The sequence below is a fragment of the Paroedura picta genome, chromosome 10, assembly GCF_049243985.1.
Source record: "Paroedura picta isolate Pp20150507F chromosome 10, Ppicta_v3.0, whole genome shotgun sequence".
Classification (NCBI taxonomy): Eukaryota; Metazoa; Chordata; class Lepidosauria; order Squamata; family Gekkonidae; genus Paroedura; species Paroedura picta.
The window spans coordinates 27388237-27411827 of record NC_135378.1 but is presented as its reverse complement, the minus strand read 5'-3'; the positions used below and the strand labels follow the sequence as shown (position 1 = coordinate 27411827).

At 43.5% G+C, this 23591-nt stretch overlaps 1 protein-coding gene across 5 annotated transcripts in view; it reads left to right on the top strand.

The window, feature by feature from the left end:
* Positions 1 to 4792: 4792 nt before the first annotated feature.
* ATP8A1 (ATPase phospholipid transporting 8A1) overlaps positions 4793 to 23591 on the top strand; it is an 89815-nt gene continuing 71016 nt past the window's right edge. For 2 of the 5 annotated variants that reach the window (XM_077301834.1, XM_077301833.1), the window contains exons 1-4: positions 4793 to 5023; positions 17812 to 17926; positions 21868 to 21967; positions 23481 to 23579. In XM_077301834.1, the coding sequence (XP_077157949.1) occupies positions 4975 to 5023; positions 17812 to 17926; positions 21868 to 21967; positions 23481 to 23579 (363 nt within the window). In that variant the 5' untranslated portion in view covers positions 4793 to 4974. Of the gene's footprint in view, positions 5024 to 17811; positions 17927 to 21867; positions 21982 to 23480; positions 23580 to 23591 lie in introns of those variants that run through there. The other 3 variants (XM_077301836.1, XM_077301835.1, XM_077301837.1) reach the window with 2 other exon arrangements.

The window sequence follows — 23591 nt, the reverse complement described above, 5'->3', positions numbered from 1 at the left end:
GATAACTAGCCCCGAGCGTCAAAAGCCATAGATTCAATATAATCTTTTGTACAGCGGGTCAGACTGGTTGGTTAATTGACCATGTGAAAAAATTATCTGCATTAAAAGGGCATTCCCTTTACAAGTTGTTGTTGTTGTTGTTGTTTTAAAAAAGCACAACCCAAGGATGTGTCCCTTGTCTGCAGTGCTGCAGTTTCAATTACAAAGTGCGCACATTTTTCCTCCTGTTTGGAAACGATGCATCTTTACACAATTAATGTTTCAAAGTGTTCGATTTCACAGGTGAGATTGACTCGATGTATTTCAGGTTCCCTGGAACCTTTTCTATTTTATTTGATTGATTGATCTTGTTTCACTCCATATCTGGTAGGGATGCTAATCCCAACTGGCTCACAAAACCCCGCAAAATAACGACTCCGCACCAGGCTTTAAAATATCTTTCTGTGCCCGAATTAGAAATGTTTCCTTTTACATGTCTGACACTGTGAATCTGCCTTTCGTCTGCTGTCCATTGTGTGAATTGTCAATTGCGAGTGTCAAAATAAGTCAGGAAATGAAGTGCTGATCCTGCGTCTCTGTCAGGATGCAAAGGGGGTTTCTCTGAAATCCACCTGCTGTCGCTCTGGCTCAGGACCTGTTTAGATGCACCATATGACAGTTATGAATAATTCTGCTCTGTTAAATCCTCAAGGACTAAACCAGGCAGATGCAGAACGTTCAACAGAGTTGTCACGCAAAGCTGCCAACCAGGAATGCTCAGAAGAAATTAAATGAGTCCTGCAAGGTCAATATTCCACAGGAAAATTTATACAATGTCAAAAAACCACCATAAAATTACTCGGTAAGTAAGTTTTCATTGTTTCCAGTGGGTAGCTGTGTTCTTCTGCAGGCAAAAAAGCAAGATTCAAATTCAATAGTATCCTAAAGACCAAATTGATTTCCAGGGAATTAGCTTTCAAGAGCCCAAGCTTTCTTCTTCTCACACATGGTCTTGTTGGACCTTAAGGTGCTACCAGACTGGGATCTAAGCTTTCATCGGCATCGCCAGACAGACAACAAGCTGTTAAACTAGCCTTTAAAATGAAATAAAAGCAATGTGACTGATGGGGGGGAAATCCAGTTTTGGAATTCACATAATGATATGCACTAGCGTAGCCGGCTTTTAAGGTGGATTAGTCAGAGACATAAAGGATAAGACCATCTATATATATCTTTCTCACATGTGGCCTCCATCTGTGGATACCTAAATCTGTAGATTGAGCCCATACTTACCAAAAATGGATTTTTCTATCAACGTGAGTGACCTCTTCTTCCGAGCTTGCAAAAAATCTGAAATCTTAAAAAAAAAAATACAGGGGATAGGGTAAATCCCCCCTCCCCAAATAAAATGTGCAAAGAATGCACCTATCTCAGATGTTTGTTAGAGGAACCCAGGAGCTGCATTGGGTCCAGCAGGGTCAGGGGGCTGCATTGAGTCCAGCAGTGGTGCAACCCAGGAACTGCCCTAGATCTGGTGGAGCCATCCTGGGCCTGGCAAGACAGTGAGGGAGAAGGGAAGTCCCTCCTCCATGAGTCTCTTGGCTCTACACTTGTTGATGTCTGAAGGGAATGCCCGGTGGCATTAAGCCTTTGAATACCTGTGCTAGGAGGCAGCATCAGCAGAAGGTTTGGGCTTCTGTATCCTCTTCGCTGTCCCTCCAGGGCAACTGGGTGAGCAGGAGGTTAGACTAGATAGAACAGACTCAAGGGTGGCCCAACTGTGGCTCTCCAGATGTCCATGGACTACAATTACCACGTGCCCCTGTAATGGTAGTGCAGACAGGGGCTCATGGTAATTATAGTCCATGGACATCTGGGTAGTCACAGTCTGGCCACACCTGGACTAGATAGAATAAATAAACATGTTAATACTGAAAAGGACAATAAATATTTACTTATATTTTAAAATATTTTCCAGGCCTCTCTTACATATATGTATATATCTATTTATTTACTTCATATATAGGCCATTTCTCTCAGTACTCAAGGCGTTTGTCGTATAGCAGATGTGACCTCCCTGAAGATCCATCCTCAGCTTTCTCAGAAAGGTCATTTGGTTTGTTTGCAAATCTCTTACTGAGCAGTACAGGGACAAAATTATGGAGCTTCTGGTGACTCTGGGAGGCCTATGGGGGATAGATCATGGTTGGCAGAAAATCCCAGTGGAGATCTAGGGGGCAGCCTGGCCAGTGTGAAACCCAGCTGTATTATTGACAGAGACAGAAGAAAAACCATGTGAATAAATCATTTTGGAGTCTGCTCTGATGCGGGCCAAGCCACCTGTGATACTGTTATGATGGTTGGGAGCGCCAAAACAGTAACAACCACTGTAATCTCTGTACAACACCCCAATCGCATGGGATTACAACCTACACATGCACAATCCATATATACCACACCCTTGATTCTTCTTTGTCTGCCATGATAGATTCCGGCAGGTAGCTGTGATGGTCTGATGCAAATCCGCAAACAGAAAGACCCTTCAGCAGACAGGACTGTAGAATGAAGAACACAAGCTAGCCAGGCAAAAAAAAAAAAAAAAAGGCAAAATCTTCTTTATTCCAGTGTAGAATGCCAAAAGGAGCCCTGGTATGCACTGCTTGTTTTCAAGAAAAATACCTTTTTCCATGGCTACCATATAGGGAAAAATACTAACTCAATTTCCTATCATGCAGTATAGCACACACTTGTCAATTTCAATAAACGGCTCCTACTCAATCCATGAAAAGGGACCATTTAAAGCCAACATCTCACCGAGATTACTACAAAGAGAAGCACAGTTGATTTGCTTCTTGGATATATTGGCTCCGCGTGGCTTGAACAATTCCTGGGATTTATCTTGCTTTTTGTGATTACTGCATTACAAATATTTCTGGGGCCTTGTTTCTTCAAGGGGGCTAATTAGATTGCGTATGAGTTACTATTTCATGGGATGAATTATGGGGATCAGATTGGTAGTTAGCAGAGGCTAAGCAATCCCCCTTTTACACTTTGAAGATTTTGCTACTGGATGAACCTCTGGTCTGTTTGATAATTTAAAGGTAGTATTTTGAATTATTTATAAAATGTTGGATAATTTTGATTTGATCTTCATGAAACGTATTGCTCTTTTAGATAAAATGACTGGGGTGAAAATATCATGGAGAGTTATATGAGGATTCTTTAACCTTGAGCCGGCTGCTGGGATTGAACTCCCAGCCTCATGGGCAGAGCTTTCAGACAGCATGTCGGCTGCCTTACCACCCTGCGCCACAAGAGGCTCATTAATTTAAGGTAGGAGCCGCTTATTGAAGTTGACAAGTGTTTGGTATACTGCTTAATAGGATATTGATTTTGTACTTTCTCCGATATCATAGCCACTGATGGAGGTATTTTCCTCAAAAACGAGCAGTGCATACCAGGGCTCATTTTGGCCTTCTACATTGGAATAAGGAAGATTTTGCCATTGACCTTTTTTTTTTTTTTTTTTTGCCTCGCCAGTTTGTGTTCTTCATCCATGTTGGTCTGAGACATCAGAACAAAGCTTTGAGTCCAGCGGCACCTTTAAGACCCACAAAGTTTTATTCAAGGTATAAGCTTTAGTATACAAACACAGCATGCACTCAAAAGTGCAACTTGCACACGAAAGCTTTAATCTTGAACAAAACGTTGTTGGTCTTAAAGGCACCACTGCACTCAAACTTTTGTCAAGTGATTCTCACGTTAGATCTAGCATATATACAGCTGAATGTGCGACGTTACACCCCACATTTACGCAGGGACGGGGTTGTAGTCTGCTCGGAGTCCCTGCCATCTCCACTGAATGCAATTTCCATTTTGATTTTGGGCGATTTAAATTTTCCCTCTGCAACAAGCAGGATTGATCCGGAGTGACCCTACCTTTATGCTGCAATATCCTAGAGTGGTTTCAACCCTCAGCAATTGAAGAATCGGATTGAGAAAGCATGAGACTCTCCCTCCCCCCATCCATCTGCAAAGCAAATGCACACCGGCTCTTCGTAATGCGAGAGGCACATGGGGCCATCCCCTCTTGCAAATGGGGCTCTCAGCCCACCGTAACGCGTGCGCTCCCATAGGGGAGTCCAATGCCGACTTTCCAATCCGGCGGGTAGACGCCCAAGGAGATCCCGCCGGGAGGCGCAGCTCGCCTTGGGTTTGTAGCATCTGGCCAGAGCTCAGATGTTCATGGACTACAATTCCCATGAGCCCCCGCCAGCATTTTCTGGCAGGCGCACATGGGAATTGTAGTCCATGGACATCTGGAGGACCACAGGGTGACTACCCCTGAAGCAGAGCAAGAGAGCGTGGACCCACGCACTTCCCGCATCACGCGAGGGCACGCCAGTCTGCAACCAAGAGCCAAAATAAAAATGTAAAGGTGCATTCGCTTTGCAAAGGGAACGGAAGCCCAGCTCTTGCGCCACTGTGGGGGTGTCAGGACCCCGCCACCCAAGGAGACCACGGCGACCCCCCGCAAAACCCACCCTGCTCCGCCCCCGGGCGCCCTGTTGACGACCCCTTTCCCCTCCTCCCCTCGTCAGGCAAGGCCCGCCCAGGCGGCGGGAGGTTCCATTCGGGAGGGGGGGGGAGGGGAGGCAAGGAGCGCCGCTCGCGCTCGGATCTGGCGGGGGAGGGCTGAGGTGGCGCGAGAGGCCGAGCGACGGCGGCTGCGGGAAGGAAGCGCGGGCGGGCGGGCGCAACCACCGGGGGCGCAAGGGGAGGCGGCCGCACTTGGTACGGTCCGAGGGAGGGCGCGTGCCCGCGGCCGGCGCGCTCTCCGCTGTCAGTTGGCCCGGCGGCAGCGGCGGGCGGAGGATGCGGAGGGGGCTCTGGCGGCGCGTCGCCGAGGCGTGTCCGAGGCCGGCGGTTCCCGCGTGGTGACGGGCGTCGGGGCGGCCGCGGAGAGCAGCCTCCTGCCGGGGCGGCTGAGGCGCGATGCCGCCGGTGCAGAAGACCGTGGCCGAGCTGCGCTCCAGGGCCGAGGGTGAGCGGAGGCAGGACGGGGGGGGGGGGGGGCTCCTGGCCGGAGGCACCTGCGCGCCCCCGGGCTTGGGGCGTGGGAAGCGGAAGCCGCCCTCGGGGGTGGGAGCGGAGGGTCGGCGGCTTGGGACAGGTGCTGCGCCCCGCCCTCCCCCAGTCCTCCCGCTGTGTGGAGCCTGCGTCTCTCGCTGCGTTTGCAAACGTGCCTTTCTCCCAAGAAGACGAGCGGTGCAAGGGGGTTTCCTCCCACAGCTGCTTCGGCTTCCTCTGCGACTTCAGCGCCGACCTGCCCTTCTGGGCTGTCTCGCCCCCGCCTTCCCCGGGCCCGGCTCGCCCTTCTTGCATCTTTGGGATAGGCGCAGGTAGAGTGGGTCGCCCGCGGGCAGCCAAGCAGAACCCAAGCAGACCCTGCGGAGTGCACTGTCGGCAAAATAGACTTTTGAGACATCATGCAGGCATTTTTTTTTAAAAAGCCAACATGTTCTCCTACAGTCCAGTCTCATGAGTTAACCCTGCACAGGATGGTGCTGTTAATGATGTAGATATTATTATTACTACTACTACCATCTTTTATAGGCTGCCTATATATATAAATAATAAATGCTAATCCTAAACGCCTTTTTGTACCATGGGCGTCTCTTAAATTGCTGCTATTACAAACCCTTATCAAGGAAACCAGCGACTTAACAAGCGACTTAAGGAAATCAGATCATGCCCCCAAAACAAGGAAGGGAGGGGGAGAAAGCAAAGCCTAGATTAGGGTGCTCTTGCTGTTATTGTGCAAGTTTTTTTTTAAGTATATTTTGACAGCTTCAGTGTGATTTTTCTGTCTTTGAATGCTTTCGGACCTTTTGGAATGGAGGTTTGTTATTGTCACAGGAAGCATATGTTTCTATTGTGTTATTTTTCCTGCACAGAGAATTGGATGCTTGTCAGCACTAAGGAGCTAAAGACATAATTTTTGTTTGGTTTTCCCGTTTTTGGAAATCTATGTATTAGAAAAGTATCATACTATTTTTGAAGGAAATGTATAAAGCAGGAAACTTTCCTGACTGTATTGGACTTTTGAAAGTTCAGTAATCTGCTGGACGAGGAATTCACAAGCCGCTTGATATAATAAATAACGAATCAGTGATGGGATAATAGTACCGCAAAGAAACACAGGTTTAATGGTCTTTCTGTAAAAGCTAATGAATTGTTGCAAAGTTTGTGTGAATATTAGCACTGAGGTACGGCTGTAGCTGTAATAATATTACTAAATATATGTGTGTTCTCATGTCCATATCTAGTATATATGGGGTTATTGTATATAGTACAACCTGAGAATATGCATATGCTACGTTTCTATTTCACTTTTGTGATCAGGGTTGTGTATATTAATATTTTATAGTAATCTTGTTTGGCCGTTGAGCTACATTTTCTCTTAAACACAGAACATATACATTAGCTCACTTAAACCTTTTCAGAATGTTATTTTTGAAGATAAAAAGAAAACCTTAACAACAGTGGTTTTGTCTCCCTTCTGGGGTGATGAGGCTGGCAGGATGTGTTTGCACTTGTATGTATCAGTCTTATGAGCTGCTAAGGTTCATTGGGAGAAATAATTTTCTCTTATCCAGATTGTGGAAGCAATTATAATTTGGGTGGATTTTTTTTTCTATCAAGGCATCGAACCTGAAACTAGTCCTGTGGTAAAAACATGCCATTGGAACAGTGCAGCTAGTGGGAACACCATGGCAACATTCTCAAGGATAGACATTTTCCAAAAGTTTATTTCCCACAAATAGCATATCTTGGTTCATTTTTGCAGGCATCCTATGCAGGACTACATCTCTGATAAAGAAAATAACTTTTGTGAATGAACAAGGATATATAGAAATCTTCTAAGTGACTCAGAAAGTCGAATCAGGTTCTGCTTGTAGCATTAAAATTGGTTTTTGACATAGATTGTTCCAGCCAATAAGATTCCTGTTTAATGAGCAGTTGCTTTGTATTTTTGGAGATATCTCTGCCTTGTTGTCCTTTTTTTACCAACATTAGTTGTACCAAAGGCTGGCAGACATTGCATGGAGAGCTTTCTATAAGAAAGTTCCTGAGTATTTTTGGGAAATGCTTCTAAATACATTGTCAGCTTCTTTCTGAAACTGAGAAATCCTATATTTTGGAAATTCTGTCTTGTATCTTCACTGTCATTGCGAAATCTCATTGTTTCTCATCTGTAGGTTTCTCAAAAGAAGTTACTACATGAATAATTAACAATACCATCCTAGGTAGTTACATGCTTAGTAGGCTATTTGATAGAAGTCTGAATTACATTTTACCTTATTTTGTACCACAGTGATCAATATACTGAACGTTTAGGGTGAAGGGTAGTAGTGAGGCTAGGTTTGCATCATCATCAGTGGCTGTTCAGAACCATCCCAGAGATATGCAGCATACACAAACTTAGCACTGGGTTGGGGCTTGTTATCTAGTGGTGCAGGAAGAAGGAGGGTCAACTTTTGGCTCCCAAAAAAGATGTGCTGTGGATCGTGGAACCCACATAGATAAAAAATAGTATCAACTATGGAAACAGTTAGAAAGAGAATCGGGCAGGATCAGCCCTCTTTTTTCTTGTGGTGATGGAAAAGTTGGTGGGATCCATCCCATTGCCTACAGACTACCCATCAGCGTATTCCCTTTCCTTTCAACCAGTGCTTTCAAAGCAATTACACTGGAGCAAAGAGAGTTGGATTTTGATTTGATGTTTGCTAATATTGGTTGTAGAAATAGCCTTTTATTATTTTGCTGCGGTTCTGTGAATCCCCCTTGAAAACATACTATTGATCATATAATAACTGATGTGAAAAGTCCTCCATATAGGCCAGCCTTAGCAGATTTGTTAAGTTTTAAATGTTGCCATTGACAAACAGTTTTAGTCTTCTGGTCAATTTATGGGCTGAAGCAGATTTGTTAAGTTTTAAATGTTGCCATTGACAAACAGTTTTAGTTTTCTGGTCAATGTGTTTTTACTGAACAGGATAAGTGAACCAAAAGATGGTTTAACATCAGCACACATAATATGGTAATCCAACTTGCTCCCAGTTTGCTCCAGTTAGGTATGCTTAGGTTCTATGTACTCTATTTGGTTTAGTGGTGTGCAGAGGCAAACTGGGAGGCAGAATCCACCCTGGAAAGGGCCCACCTCCTTGCCTGCACATGGGCCTGTCCCTCCCAAACAAAGTGGGAGAGGGCAGATGCCTGAGAGCAGTGGCCCAGCCCCCACTCTCACCTTCTTCAAAGGGAACTCTGGTAGCAGACAGCCTTGCCAAGGCACCAGCGAATCAAGGCACCAGTGACCAGGGGCTGTGGAGAGGCAGCCTTTTAAAACCTTAGGGGAGGGGAGGCCCCAGCCAGTGAGGTCATTGGACCACATTCCCATTAATTACTGCGGGCCCTCCTGGGGAGTCCTGGGTTAGCCTGCCCCCAGACAATCCTTTATTAGGCCAGCTCAGGGAGAACCAAGAAGGAAGGGACACATCATGCCTTTATGCTCAAGCAGAGAGGGAGGGATGAGGGTTCAACTGAATCTCTTCCTCCTCAACTTGGGCCTGCTAAAGAACAGTCTCCTGGACTGTGGACTGCAGTAGTTGGAGGAAAAGGCTGCACCCTCAGTTCTGGCCTGTGATGGGGAGGGGCAGGCTTTCCCTGGCTTCTGCCTGTACACTGTGTGGTATACTGACTTGCAGTGATGGCAGCTTCTTCCCCCTTGACACGAGCGATTTGCCACGAGTGGTGTGAGATCCCCTGCTTTGGGGGCCCTCCCCCAGTGCCATGCAGCCAGTTAGAAGGGGGATTTAGCAGCAGCAAACTGAGGCATAGTACTCTGTTGCCAGCAGAATGACTATGTCCTTTCCAGCATGCAGCATGCACTGGATTATTTCATAGAGTTTTTGCCCAAATACCAGAGCTTCCCCATGTCCCCAGCAACACAAAGAAAGAGGAGGAGGAGGAGGAGGAGTTGGTTCTTATATGCCGCTTTTCTCTACCCAAAGGAGGCTCAAAGTGGCTTTCATTCGCCTTCCCTTTCCTCTCTCCACAACAGACACCCTGTGAGGTGGGTGAGGCCGAGAGAGTCCTGATATCACTGCTCGGTCAGAACATCTTGATTAGTGCTGTGGCGAGCCCAAGGACACCCAGCTGGCTGCATGTGGGGGAGCACAGAATCAAACCTGCCTTGCCAGATTAGAAGTCCGCACTCCTAACCACTACACCAAACTGGCTACCCCAAACGATGACATAACTTCTAATGCACTCCGGAGGTGACATTGGCCTGCTGCAGGCTTTTAATCTGGCAAGCTGGGTTTGATTCCCCATTCCTCCACATCACAGCCCTGATAATGCTGTTCTGACCGAGTAGTCCTGTTATGGCTTTCTCAGCCTCACCTACCTCACAGGATGTCTGTCATGGGGAGAGAAAAGGAAAAGCAATTACAATCCACTTTGAGACTCCTGGTAGAGAAATGATGATGATGTTTTCCGTTCAGTCGTGTCCAACTCTCAGCGATTCTATAGTTTTCGCCATACGTTTCTGTCAATGATTGCTTCTGGTAGAGAAAAGTGGCATATAATAACCAACTCTTTTTAACACTTTGATTGAAGGGTCCATGTTTGGGCGGGCCTGAACCTAGATTGGCTGAGATCCTGGGAGTCCCTTTGGGGAGAAGTCTGAAAAAGAGAGCTGTCTCTTTGGGGCTTCATTTATGAAAGTGTTGATCCGCCCTTTAGAGGCTGACTTGCCTGCATGTGTTGGCCATGAAGGATGACTGACGGGAACGATACTAGAGATATTTGCAGATGCTCCTGGGAAGGGGCATCATGTGAGCAACAATGACCAGATATCCCATAGATTGTAAGTACCTATTTAGTAAATCTTTCCTTTTTGTTTTGCGTAGATCTGTCTTCAGCTATTCAGAGTTTGTGCCTTGTAGAAAGAAAGTTGTTTAATTAGAGATATTCTTTCTAGAGCTTGAAAATTTTGGTTTGGGGTTCAGAGTGTTCTTGAACCAAATACCCAAACTAAACCTAACCCAATGACCCTAAACGAAATAGCTGGTTCAGACCAGTCTGTTTTGCTTCCCCACCCACTCCACCCACTTACTTCTAAGCAAGAAGGAGCAAAATCTATCACTGAAATGGCTTGTAGCCATTTCTGCCTGAAAGCAGGGTAGGTGCCTTTCGGCTGTCAGTTTGAAATGGCTGGTAACCACACAATCGAATTGGACAAAAGTCCAGGAAATTGTCAGGGGAGGTGCCTCCCTGTATCTTGGTTCAGGGGAGCAGGAGCTGGGGTGTTTGTGTGAGAGAATTTGATTCATGCCCTGTTCGTGCCTATCCCTAGTTCTTACCCATCTGCCTTGACTGCTTGGCATGATAACTTAATACTTCTGTATGGCATAGACCTTGAGAGGAACTGAATCCTACCAAGAGTGATGGTGTTGAGAAGGAGAACATTTATTAAAATATTTTTAATCTAATTTAGATTAAAATTTAGATTTTTAATCTAATTTAGATTAAAATGCATAACCCACTAAAAACATGCCTCTGGCCTACACACCATTAAAAATCCTAGCAAATAGAATAGTCTTACCCCCCTCACCTCTCCAGAGAGCCCCTTCTATAGAGACATACTACAGAAAAACACGGGTTATAGTTCGTACTTTAAACTAGGCAGAAGCCAGTAGGTGGCAACCTGAGGATTTTCTTACTCTTTCTAATATTGCAACCCTTTGAATGTTGTAATATTTTTTATCATTTCTCTCTCTGCTTTAGCATCACTGCTTTTTGTGTGTACGCACATACATCTCTGTGCCTATGCACATGTAGTTTTTTAAATATTACTACTTTGTGGAGAGACATTGGCTAAGGCTACACAGTGTTTTCATGGAAGTGAGAGGCAAGGTATTTGGAATTTTGTATGTGTCGCTCAAAGCAGGAAACTAAAACATAACTGCAATATAAGCTGTATTTGTGTTTGCATTTTTGTCTCTTCAAGCTTTAAATATAGAGTTCTAGTTACTATCGCTTTTCTTTCAGTTGTTGCTGAGTTTTCTAAATCTGTTCAGCTGCGCAGTGAACTGTGAAAGTGACACCCTTTTTAATATTTGAAGCAGCATATGCCAGGTCATCTCAGCTTTAGCTTAAAGAAACTTGGTGTTAATTTGCAATGCAAAAAAAAATTATGATAAAATCCAGGAAGTTCCTTTCAGGTCTATAATTTTATGAGCAAAAGGACATTTTGAGAGCAGTCACATGGTACATTTTTGCTTTGGATTTTAAATGAATCTGCACCTACAAAACACTATATAAAATAAATCTGGACATGGAAGAAATCATACCAGTATTTCTCTCAGACATCGTATCATCACCTGTAACTATTAGCAATTATAATAAAGATAGTAAGGGATCCTAGGAGGAGTTGGGCCTCACCGTTTACTGGCCAATCGAGTCACCTGTACAACTCCTGGGTGTCCTTGTCATGAATCGTAGGCTGGTCCGCTCGACCAGAAGAGACCCCCTTGTACAGAGCTGCTCCAGACACCTGTGGTGCTAAGAAGTCAGTCTTTATTGAAGGGTTCCATAAGGTGAAACAGGACAAAGCATGGCAAATCCAGAGTACATTGACAGAGACAAGGAATAGTAGCCCCCTTGGGGTTATATATAGGTGGGCAGTTTAGGCAGGAAGATGGGTTCACATAGGAAAGTCTTTTGATCTAAAAGGCACAAATCCTAGGAGACATCTAGTCTGCCCTGCCTGTTGTTTTCAGCAGTAAATTTCCGGCACCTACTAGACAGAACAAGGACACAGGGAGATAAGAGCGAGTTCTCACAGTGGGGGAGAGAAGGCCTCTCTGGTCCATAAAACCTTGGGACAGGAGACGTGAGGGAAGGTTCAGAAAGAATGTCTGGAACTTCACAGCAGGGAGGGGGGACAATTCCCAGTTAACCTCTAACTCAACTCTCCTGTAGAAAACAGGAGGGCAGGTATGACACTCCTCCAGCCTGGTTGGCCATCTGCCAAGTGGCCGCCCAATCAGTGTGCATATTCCGCCCCTGACAGTCTCCTCACAGTTCTTTCAGAGTCCATCACCCGGTGAGTTAGCGCCCCTGGCAGCTAACTCCCCCCCTCCCCTTTGCAGGCCTGCTGTGAAGGAAGCCTCTAATAGCCCCTGACTGAGTCAAGGGAGGCATTTCCTTCTGATAGCAATGCAGAGGAGTCTGTGGGCGTACTTGTGCTTTCCTTTTGAAGGGGCAGGGGGAAAGCTTTCCCCTTCTAACAGTTGGCTGACAGGGAGGCCACAGAAAAGCCCCTTCTCACTTAAAATAGTGCTGTGGCCGGCTTCACTGCTGAAGGGAAGATGCAGCCAACCCATATGTATTTCTTCTCCACGTCTCTCTGTAGATTTTAGGCCTAACACACAGGGTTGTTGTGCAGATGAAACTGGATGCTGTTGCAGAGGTTCTTTTGCCTCCTGTTTCATCTACACAACAATCCTGTGCAGTTCACCTCAAGTGTTTCAACTCCACAACAACCTGTGTGGGAGGCCTTAAATGTTTCCTTTGCACAACAACCCTGTCCAATCTCCAAAGCAGCCCTTTCTGCCTGGGGAGCTGATCTTTATAGTTTGATGATGATCTGTAATTCCAGGAGCTCTCCAGGCCTCACCTAGAGGTTGGCTACCCATTGAGTTGGAAATATTCCTGGAGGTTTGGAGAATGGTCTTAAAATTGTACAATGCCTCAGACTCCACCCACCATTTTTGCCTGCAAAGCTGATCATTATAATCTAGAGATGAGCAGCGATACTAGAGAAGATGGTAGAGGCTTGCAGGCCGAGGTTGGGCTGGAGTGGCACAGGTGTGTCCCTCCTGGGCTATGGGCTTTGGCCAGCCCTTACCAGCAACTGTTTGTATTTGGGGGTGCAGACAGGCAGACCAGCATGGGTCCTGCAAGTCTAGAAAGTGCAGGAAGATCTAAATAAAGAATATTTACAGCCTGAAACTGTAAATGGTGAACGAGTAAATGGCTGAAGAGACATAGGAACTGAAGTGTCTTTTCTCAAGCTTGGCTGGTAAATAAAAATCCGTACGTACCAGGAAGGTCCTACAAAATCAAAGGCATAAATGGCCCAAGATTTCCAATGGAGTTAGTTTTATAGGAAAGTAGCCAGTGATACTTTGGGGGAATCTAGGTGATCCACTTGTATTAGGCAATGACTTGGCCTTGCAGAAAACAGCAGGGACTGAAGTCGTCAGCAGTAAGCCTCAATCTTCAGAAAAGCAGATATCACCAGGCAAGCAACAGACTCTGCTAGCCAAGGATTGTCTGTGGCCACGTGCATTCCTTTTGAAGGGGTGCATGTGAGAGGGGAGAGCTTTCCCTTGAGCCTAACTGCCTGAAGATGAGCTGTCCTTCCTGGGGATTCTCACACTCCAACTAGAGGCTGGCATCCCTAAACCTCAGTGGGATACAATGCTACAGAGTCACCCCCCCCCAAAAAAAGCAGCCATTTTTACCTGGGGAGCTGATCTTTATAGTCTGGAGATGAGCAGCAATTCCAGGAAATCTCCTGGCCTCACCTGAAGGTTGGCTGTCCCTGGTCTTGACATATTTCTTGAGGTTTGGAAGTGTGTGATGCCTCCGCAGCCACCCAACCAGCCACATAGCACCCCCTGACCTATTTCAGGTCAAGAACACATGGTGTAGGTTCATGTTCTGGAATTCCACACTACCCAGGTGTGCGCACAGAGAGACCTCCTCTTAGGGTTGCCAGCTTCCAAGTGAGGCACTAAACTCACACAGAATTACAGAATACAACAGGCTTAACTACTAGTCATACCACATAAAAAGGGAAGTGGTGATCAAGGACAGCTCACCAGTTAACCAGCATGCCCTGGGTTACGAAGAATCCGATCAGCAATAGCTGATGAAACCAGACATTGGTGGAATATCCCCCAGTCTAGGCTAATTGCAGCTCTTGCTCAGCCCTCCCTGCAGGCCTGCCGTGAAGGAAGCCTCTAACTGCGGCTGACTGAGGTGAAGAGCAGATTTCTCTATCTGTCTTGCAGGGCTATCTGTGGGCCACCTACAATCCTGTTGGGGCTGGCCTTGATGCTAGAGGGGAGACATAGCCAAATCACGCCTGTCTCTTCTCTCCCCTCCCCCGTCCAGACTCCCACCAGCCCTCATTGCCACATCCTCAGTCCATCAGCAACTGTTTTCTAGAGCCAATTGTATGTTTTTCCCCCCAATGGGCTTTATTGCTAGCGTTTATATAAGGAAAGATTTCATTTTTAAAGATGTAGAGGGACATTCAGACTTGTAGTCTGTAATGGTGCAACTGTGCAACAGATCTATCACATGAAGTGGCTCATTGTTGCCCTACTCCAACTTTGCATGCAGGCTGGGACTGTGGATCCCGAAACTTCTTTAAAAAGCAGTATTCATGCAGATTAGCTGTTCAATGGGAGGGCAATGCAGAAGATGAACTAAATACACTTCTCCTAATAGGGGCAACCCATTGTGGTTTTTAAAAACATGGATGAATGGATGGATGGATGGATGGAAGTAGGAGGAAATGCACTATATTCATTTGTGCTTACTGTTACTTGCGCAGCTAGATGTCTATGAACCAAAGACTTGCTTCCCTATGTGATGGAATTTAAGATAGATCAATACATTTTGCCTTTGAGATTGTGCTAATTATTTTATCATAGTGTGTTCCCACTATGACACAAGTTTTTCTGATTTAATATAATGCTTCGATCCAACTGTTGTCATAAATAATCGCTAATTCCTGCTAATTATGAGGCATGTAGTATACCCAGTTCCTAAAATATACTTGGACAGAGTAAAAAAAAATCTGAAAGATTGCTTCCTTAAAAGATAACAACCTGCACAGAACGAACTGTATCCAGATAACTACTATTATCCATTCTGCATCCAGATAACTACTATTATCCATTCTTGATTCTGACCACAGATCCTTAAGTAAGTATCCCCTATTAGAAGTGAACATTTGAAGTGAAAAAAGCAGAGCTAGAGGACACATATAGACGTTAAAAACTGCAGCCCTCTGTGTCCGGGTTCTTGAGGAAGGAGACCAGCCACTGTAAGGCTGTCCCCCTAATCCCCGTCCTGGTGAGGTGGTGAGCTAACAGCTCATGGGCAACTAAATCAAATGTAGTCTGACAGATCTAAAAGCACGAGGATAGCCAACTCACCCCGATGCAGCTGGTACCAGAGATCAGTGCAGTCTCCACCCCATGGCCATGAGGCTAGACTATGTGTCCCTAAGTCTTTGCATGACTAATTTGGCACAGTGAGAAAATTCACTCACAGTTGGGAGGGAGTGGTGTAATGGTAGCGGCCAGTTCCCTAGCTTCTGCATGAATCCACTAAGGCAAGAGGGGAAAGGCAGCAGGCCGCCTCCAGAGCTGTGCAGACACCTGTGATTCCCTGGTTGAAATACGTTCAGTGCGCCCTGCTAAACCTGGTCCAAATCAGTAGAGCGCTCAACCTGTCAGTGTGCAGGCTGGTTCATCTAACTAAAACGAATGAGATAAAGTGCACACCCTGTGTATTCACGGAGAATGCACAGGGTGCTCTGCAATAGAGTGAATTCTTGTATAAACTGGATGAGTATTAAAGCTCTGCACAAAAGCTGAAACCGGGATATCTTAGTCTTTCTAGAAAACTGCATTCGATAACACTTTCTTTTTTTATATACCTTCCTTTTCATTTATCTTCCTTTTGATTTATTTAATTTATTCTTTGTCTTCCTGAATAGCTAAAAGCAAATTTTATGGTAGTACACTGAAAACTAATTAGATGTCACTATATGGTAAGGGATGATTGGAATAAAAAGGTTCTGCTATTAGCAGTTTGTTATTCCTGAGGGTAACACCTCATAATAACATGGATCCTCTACTCCAAAATGCTAAACAACAACAACAACAACAACAACAACAACACTGCAGTGTTTAAGTATTTATTCCATATTGCTGATCAAAAGTAGGAGGGGGGGATGTCCAATCACCAACCTCTAACAATCAGTGTTAGAAAACTAGATTTCTAGAAATAGTATCACACATAACCTTACCTATTACTTATTCACAGCCCAGTGAACAGGTAATCTTCATCAATAAAGCCATTATGCTGAGTTATGAGAACTAATAAAACTATGACATACATCTGAACAGTTTTTACCTTCCGAGGTTGTGCCATAGGTTTTACAGCCAAAAAAAGCACAAAAGAACCCCTGAATATATGCTTACTTTATGTTAAGAGCAGTACTATAATGCCATATTTATTTGAAAGGAAGATGACTCTGAGTGTAAGACAATCCCCTTTTTAAAAGGTTATGCACAGTGGGTGGAGGTAGTTATTACCATGCATAACTGTAATTTGTCCATGAAATTAAGATGGGCTTCTCTTTTTATTGGTGGCACACGTGAGAAAAAAATTACTCTTTCATTCTAGGTTAATAGATATATTAATTAAATCATAAAGTTCACCAGGTTTGCATTTAACAGTGTTCCTTAATGGGGGAGGCTATTTGATGTATAAGCCACTAGGGAACAGACTGAAATCAAATTGTGAATATTTGCCATTTCATGCTCTCTGAAGACATAAAAGTATTATTTATTTTATCATATAAAACTAAGCATAAAGGCCCCAAACACAATGTGTTCGGTTTCACCAGACTAATCATGGCTCAGACTGGATGGACTTTCTCTTGTTTTTCCCACTGAAAATAACTGTGTGATGCTCATGTTGTGGACTGTAGAATATTTCTTTTTGATTTTCTGTAAAACTGCATCATAGGAGACAAGGAGACTGCTTTTCTGGATCAAACCAAGGTCCACCTAGTGCATCATTCTGTTTCTAATAATGATGACTAATCAGATGTCTCTCACACTCATAAGGAGGACACAAAACTTAAACTTCAGTTCACAGAACCTGACTGAAACTTTATAATAGGTCATTGCAAACTTGTGTGTGCATTTTAAAAAGCTCCCCTTCCACCAAGAGGGGTGGGATTTGTTTTTGCTCCTGCAAATAGCTTGTTTGTTTGTTCGTTTTCACTGAATTTGCAACGTATTCTTCTTGCTGTCGAGTGCTAAAAGAACTCACAACAAAACTTCTAAAATAAGAAAGCTTTAATGGAAGTTTACTCTAGTCACTATAACTAGCAAAGTCAAATCTACCCCACAATAGAACTGCAAGCCCTTTTCAATACAATTCTCCCGCCCAAAACTTGAAGGTTCCCAAGGAGAGGGGTGCCCTCATCCCCAGGTGTCAGCCCAGGCATCCTGCCGAGGGTGCCACAATTCGCACGTCCTTGGACTGGCCAGCACCTATTGACAAGATACAATGTTGTTGTTACAAAAAGCAGAGACAGCGAGCAGGGATCAAAGCACAAACAGTTCAGAGCGGGCACCACAAATCATGATAACAGGGAAACAGAAAGTAAGTTTCGGTTACAAAAAGAACAGGCTTTGGTTACACAGAAAGCCTGAAAATGAATGAGGAAATGCAGACAAAATGGGGTAACCCCTGTTCATGGACAAATCATGGCAGAGAGCAGGCACTGATCCTGACCCTTGCGTAGTTATGCAGAGGAGTACTGGAGGATGGACTGTTAGGAATTAATGTTTTAAATGAACTCTTTATATTTAAAAGAAAAGGCTGTGGGGCTATATGTCTGTTTTTAGTTGATTTACTGTATATTAAGAAACTAATATTTTACAGGCTATGAGAAGACAGATGATGTTTCAGAGAAGACCTCACTGGCTGACCAGGAGGAAGTGAGAACTATATTTATCAATCAGCCACAGTTCTCAAAATTTTGTAACAACCATGTCAGGTATTTACCGATTTATAATTTATCGTAATGTTGTTAAGATTATTAACGTACAAAGTGAGGGAAATACTATGTTTAATACAACATAAATTGTTTCTTGAATTATGTAACATTCAACTTGCTTTGGAAATAGATACATTAGTTTTTCTGCGGTAGCCTGAAAGAGCATCTCTGCTGAATTTTGAAATTTCTGTTTCCCTTATATTTTTCAAGCAAAGCCTTATGAGACTATATAGAAACAAATCAGTTTTGCAAAACTTTTTAGAATAGTATGCAGTAACTTTAAATTGAAACTGCTATCTGTTCCAAAATCACGATTTTTTTTGAGCTCATGAAAATCACACATTACCAAAGTGGTTCTTTGAGCTCATTTGTTCTAGTCAGTTTGACTTACAAAGGAAATTGAGCCCTTTTCCCCCTTTACAAAGGCTACAAGCAGAGCTAGGCTATGTTGATAATCATGTATTTGAAATTCATATCTGAAATACAATTTCATTTTATTCTCTTATCTGAAATACAAACAGAGAATGTATTCATCTTTTGTACCAGAATCAGTTTTTTGATGCATCTTGTGAATACAAATTCTAGTCAGACAGCTATTTTAGTGTGCTGCAGCAAAAACAGAAGAAAGGTTTTGTAAACTTGAAGATTTATCGGGCAATGCTAAGCAGAGGTATACACTCCTGAATCCATTTAAGTCCACTGGTCTAGAAGGCTGTAACTCGGGTTGGGTCTGCATTATTAGAAACTTTTTATAATATAAAATTTCATGCCAGCATTATTCTTATGTAAGGAAAATAGTTATGAACGGTGGCTGAACCAAGATATAGTTTGTGACATTTCTATCCAAAGCTGCGTGTTCTGGAAGACTGGGGAAGAACATCTCAGTCTTCCTAGTCTCGACTGCTGGCCTTAAACAGTGTCCTTCAACAAAGTAATGTCTAAGGAGACACCAGTGGGAAATTGCTGAATTAGGACTCATCAATAAGTTTTATAGCATTAGCTAGTTATTCAGGAGGTCATAATTTTCTAAGCCCCAACAAGCATTACTTAATACTTTACATGACTAAGTAGTTTTGGTTGCTGCTAACTGCAGCAAGTTGCAGGGGTTGCAAATCATCATTGTGCTTATCTGTGTACTTTTGAATTTGCCATAAACAAGGCCTTTGAACCCATTATTAAATATTATGGATGGAATGGAATGGAATGGAATGAATGAATGACCAGCACATATTGAATATTAGGGGCAATCGTTATATTGTGATGAATTCGCTGGCAAGGAGTCATGGGAATTGTAGTCCATGGACATCTGGAGGGCCGCAGTTTGACTACCCCTGGTTTGGAGTATTGGGTGATAATTGATTTTAGGGAGCACTAAAGGATAATAAGGCAATTGCTGAGAAGCTAATTCTTCCCATCTGTCTTCACTGCCAAGAATGCCTGTTCCTGAATGGACATTTTTTAGGTGAGAGGATGTGGAATTCAGGCAAATAGTGGTGACAAGGAAGAAAGTTCTAGAACAGGGGTATTCAAACTGCGGTCCTCCAGATATCCATGGACTACAATTCCCATGAGCCCCTGCCAGCAAATTCATCACAATATAACGATTGCATTCACTGGCAGGGGCTCATGGGAATTGTAGTCCATGGACATCTGGAGGGCTGCAATTTGACTACCCCTGTTCTAGAACTTATAGACCAATACCATACTAACAAAACACCAAGACCAGATGCTATCCATCCTCAAGATTTTAAAGAACTCAAATGTGAAATTAACAGTCTTCTAAGATATGTAATATGTCCCTAAGAGCGGCGTCTGTACCAAAGGACTGGAGAGGGGCCAATGTCATTCTCATTTTTCAAAAAAGGTCAGAGAAGGGGGATCTGGGGAATTATAGCCTGGTTAGTTTACTGACTGTTCTGGTTAAATTGATGGAAAGTATTATATATTAGAGATAAAATGGTTAAGCATATAGAAGGACAAGTCATGCTGAATAAAACCCAACATGGCTTTTGCAAAGATAACTCCTATCTAAGTAGCCTTTTAGAGTTCTTTGAAAGTGTCAGTAAACATGCAGATAGGAGTGGATCCATAATTCAGCAGTGGAATTGGCTGCCTAAGGAGGTGATAAGCTCCCCCTCACTAGTGGAATTCAGGCATCGGCTGGAAAGATACTTATCATGGATTCTTTAGGCTGATCCTGCAGTGAGCAGGGGGTTGGACTAGATGGCCTGTATGGCTCCTTCCAACTCTATGATTCTATCTCGGGTTTTAAAGCTTTTGACAGAGTCCCTAACCTAAAGACTCCTGATCAAATTTCAGTCATAAAAAACAGGAAAGGGAGTAGGAATAAATGGTCAGTTCTCTCAGTGGAGGGATGTGAGCAATGGGGCCCCTCAGGGATCTGTATTGGGACCAGTGCTTTTCAACTTGTTCTTAAATGACCTGGAGTTAGGAGTGAGAAGTGAGGTGGCCAAGCTTGCAGAAGACACCAAATTCTTTAGAGTGGTTAAGATGAAATTGGGTTGCAAAGAGCTCCAGAAGGATCATCTAGCTCGGGGAGTAAGCAGTAAGATGGCAAGTGTGGCATTAGGGAACCCCACATGTGTTTAAAAGTCAGAGGTCAGCTGAATTCTAAGCAACAATAAGTAAATCATAGTTACACCTACAGACAAACTTTTAAACTCAACAGTGCAGAATTAACACTTCATAGTAGACAATGTCCCAGATGGTGTCCGCTAACAAGATTGAAGCGTCTACAATATACTAGCACCATCTACTGGATATTGGTGCAGGTAGCAGGATAAAGATTCCAAGATAAATGTTTTTCCAAGAGTCAGTCAAAGTTCTGAGGACGTCTAATATCTCAAAATGAGCATAACCACAGCAATGGACTCTGGAGAGGGAGAAATAGAAACAGTACATTGAGACTTTTATAAAAGGGGCACATGTAATGCTGGAAGCTCACCATTGCTTCCGAGTTTGAAGAGGGCTAGCAAGTGGTGACCTTGCTGAAATAATCTCTACTTCATTTTCTTTAACAAGTATAGCATGGTTTTCTGTGAACCAGAATCTGAAGGCATGGAGAAAGTTAGCTAATTCAAGTCCTCTCTTAAGTGAGTGTATCTGCCTTACAAAGAAGAATTGAAAGGAAGAAAAAATATAGTGGCCATTGAAATCTTCAAAATTTTCCCAAGGTGATACAATTTTAAATTTAAAGTAAAAGAAGTAGAGATTATTTCAACTATGTCATCACTCACTAAAGGTAAAGGTATCCCCTGTGCAAGCACCGGGTCATGTCTGACCCTTGGGGTGACGCCCTTTAGCGTTTTCATGACAGACTCAATACGGGGTGGTTTGCCAGAAATTGCTTTGTATTTCACTTTCAAATCATGCTTGAATGGTGTTTTATTCAATGACAAAAACATGTATTTTGTCCAGCTCTGCCTGTTCATATATGGGGTTGGTATCCTTTCACATATTTAGATAGGTATCCATGAAATCCACACCAAACACCCAGGAGCAGCAGTTGTTGTGCATACAGAGCTAGTTTTTATTTTTCCAAGGTTCAAATCAAGGTGCTGTAGCAACTTGCAAAACTGGCTAACCAGAGACTGCAGTGAGAGGGACTCTAAAAAACGTACCGTAGACCAGGGGTAGTCAACCTATGGTCCTCCGGATGTTCATGGACTACAATTCCCATGAGCCCCTGCCAGAATTTGCTGGCAGGGGCTCATGGGAATTGTAGTCCGTGAACATCTGGAGGACCACAGGTTGACTACCCCTGCTGTAGACAATGCCATCTGGGTACTGCTAGATCTTATAATATAGTTTTATAAGGGAACTTGCATTTTAGAAATGTATGTATATACAAGTGAGTCTGAAAACAAGCAGGTGTACAATTTTTACCTCTTAACGACGTGGTTTTAATCTCTGTCTCTTAGCACTGCAAAATACAACATTATCACATTCCTGCCAAGATTCCTCTATTCCCAGTTCAGAAGAGCTGCTAACGCATTTTTTCTTTTCATTGCATTGCTTCAGGTAAGCTAGATGAGGTAAATATATATATTTAATAACATTTTCTTGTGTCCGATCCTATCAAGGGCAGAGTCTGCACTTACTTTGTTTATTCCATTGTCAATCCTGTTGAATTCAGATCACTTTGAACTCGGATCTTCCTCTCCCCCCCCCCCCATTGAAACAGGAAAGTGTTCTGCACGTGGTTAGGGTAGTTCAGAAGGGAGGGGGGAGCCAAGCCTCTTTCTTTCTTTTCTTGAAGGGGGAGAGGGGAGCCAAGCAGGGAGACTCTTTCTTTTCTTGGAGTGGGTGGGGGGAGAAGATTGAAAAAGGCAGAGGAGGGAGGAAACAACCGACAGAAGTTGAGAGAAATTAGGGGCTTCTCCTTTAAGGCAAGTCTGTCACATGACCACCTGTGGCCAATCACGGGTCCTCTACCACGGAGGAGAGCCCAGATTCAAAACAGCCTGGTTTCTCTAATCCGAATCTTGAAATATTGAGCGTTAAAAGCACTCTAAGATATCGCACAATAAAGGTAGGGTCACTCCGGATCAATCCTTATTGCTGCAGAAGGAAATTTTAAATCGTCCCAAATCCAAATGGAAATTCCGTGTAGAGCGCAGGGACTGAATCCACCTGGGGTTGGAATAAAAGCTTCGTGCAGTTTACACCCAGATGTCCTGGATGTCTTAACATTGTGTAGTTTATCTAGGAGAACTGTTATGTCTTTGTAACTATAGCCCTCACAAATGCATACATTGTTATAGTAAAATCTAATTCAAAATTCACCAGCTCTGCTCATGTTTTTGTTTAGTGATGACTTCATGCCATCTAGGATACTTTGGGAGAATTATTATTTTCTCTCAAGGAAAAATTCTCATTACTGATGCTTGTGTTGGAAATGTGTATTTGTAGGGGAAATGTTGAGACACCCAACAAGAGGGGTGCTTTCTGTCAGGTTGGTGTGGGATGTTCAGAGGCCAGAGGCAGAACGATGGTGGTAGAGCAGTAGTTGTGAATAATACAGTTGTTCAAGTAGGGGACAATTGAAAAGAGATTGATGGCTGCATCATGCTGGTTCCATGTCTCAGCCTGCTGCTTAGGTCAGCCTTCTCAGTATGTCTTCTCTGTAAAGAATTAGGGAAAAGGAAGAGAAGACACTGAAGAATCATAAAGGAAGAGCTGAAGAGTAAAAGGATGGAATTTCATAGATCCAAAGGCTTGAGAACACTGGACCAGCCTGTTTTAGAATGGGGGCAGATGCTACAATATTCAAGTGATCATGACACCATTCAGAAGTGAAATTGCTGCTGTTCTATCTCAGCCTACAATTATTTTAGCAGTTATCCCGTCTTACATTTATGATACTTTACTGGCATTTTTTATTATTCTGGAGTTTTATTATTCTTCAGTATGCACAATAGTGAGCTAGATAGATCAATGACTTCTCATTATCAAACTAATGACCTGACTCATTTCTTTATTTAAGGAGACACTGAAAATATTGTAAAGTGTAAATATTCTTTTTCTTTCTTAGCAAATTCCAGATGTTTCTCCAACGGGACGTTATACAACCTTGGTTCCTCTCTTATTTATTTTAGTAGTTGCAGCTGTTAAAGAAATAATAGAAGACATTGTAAGTATTTTA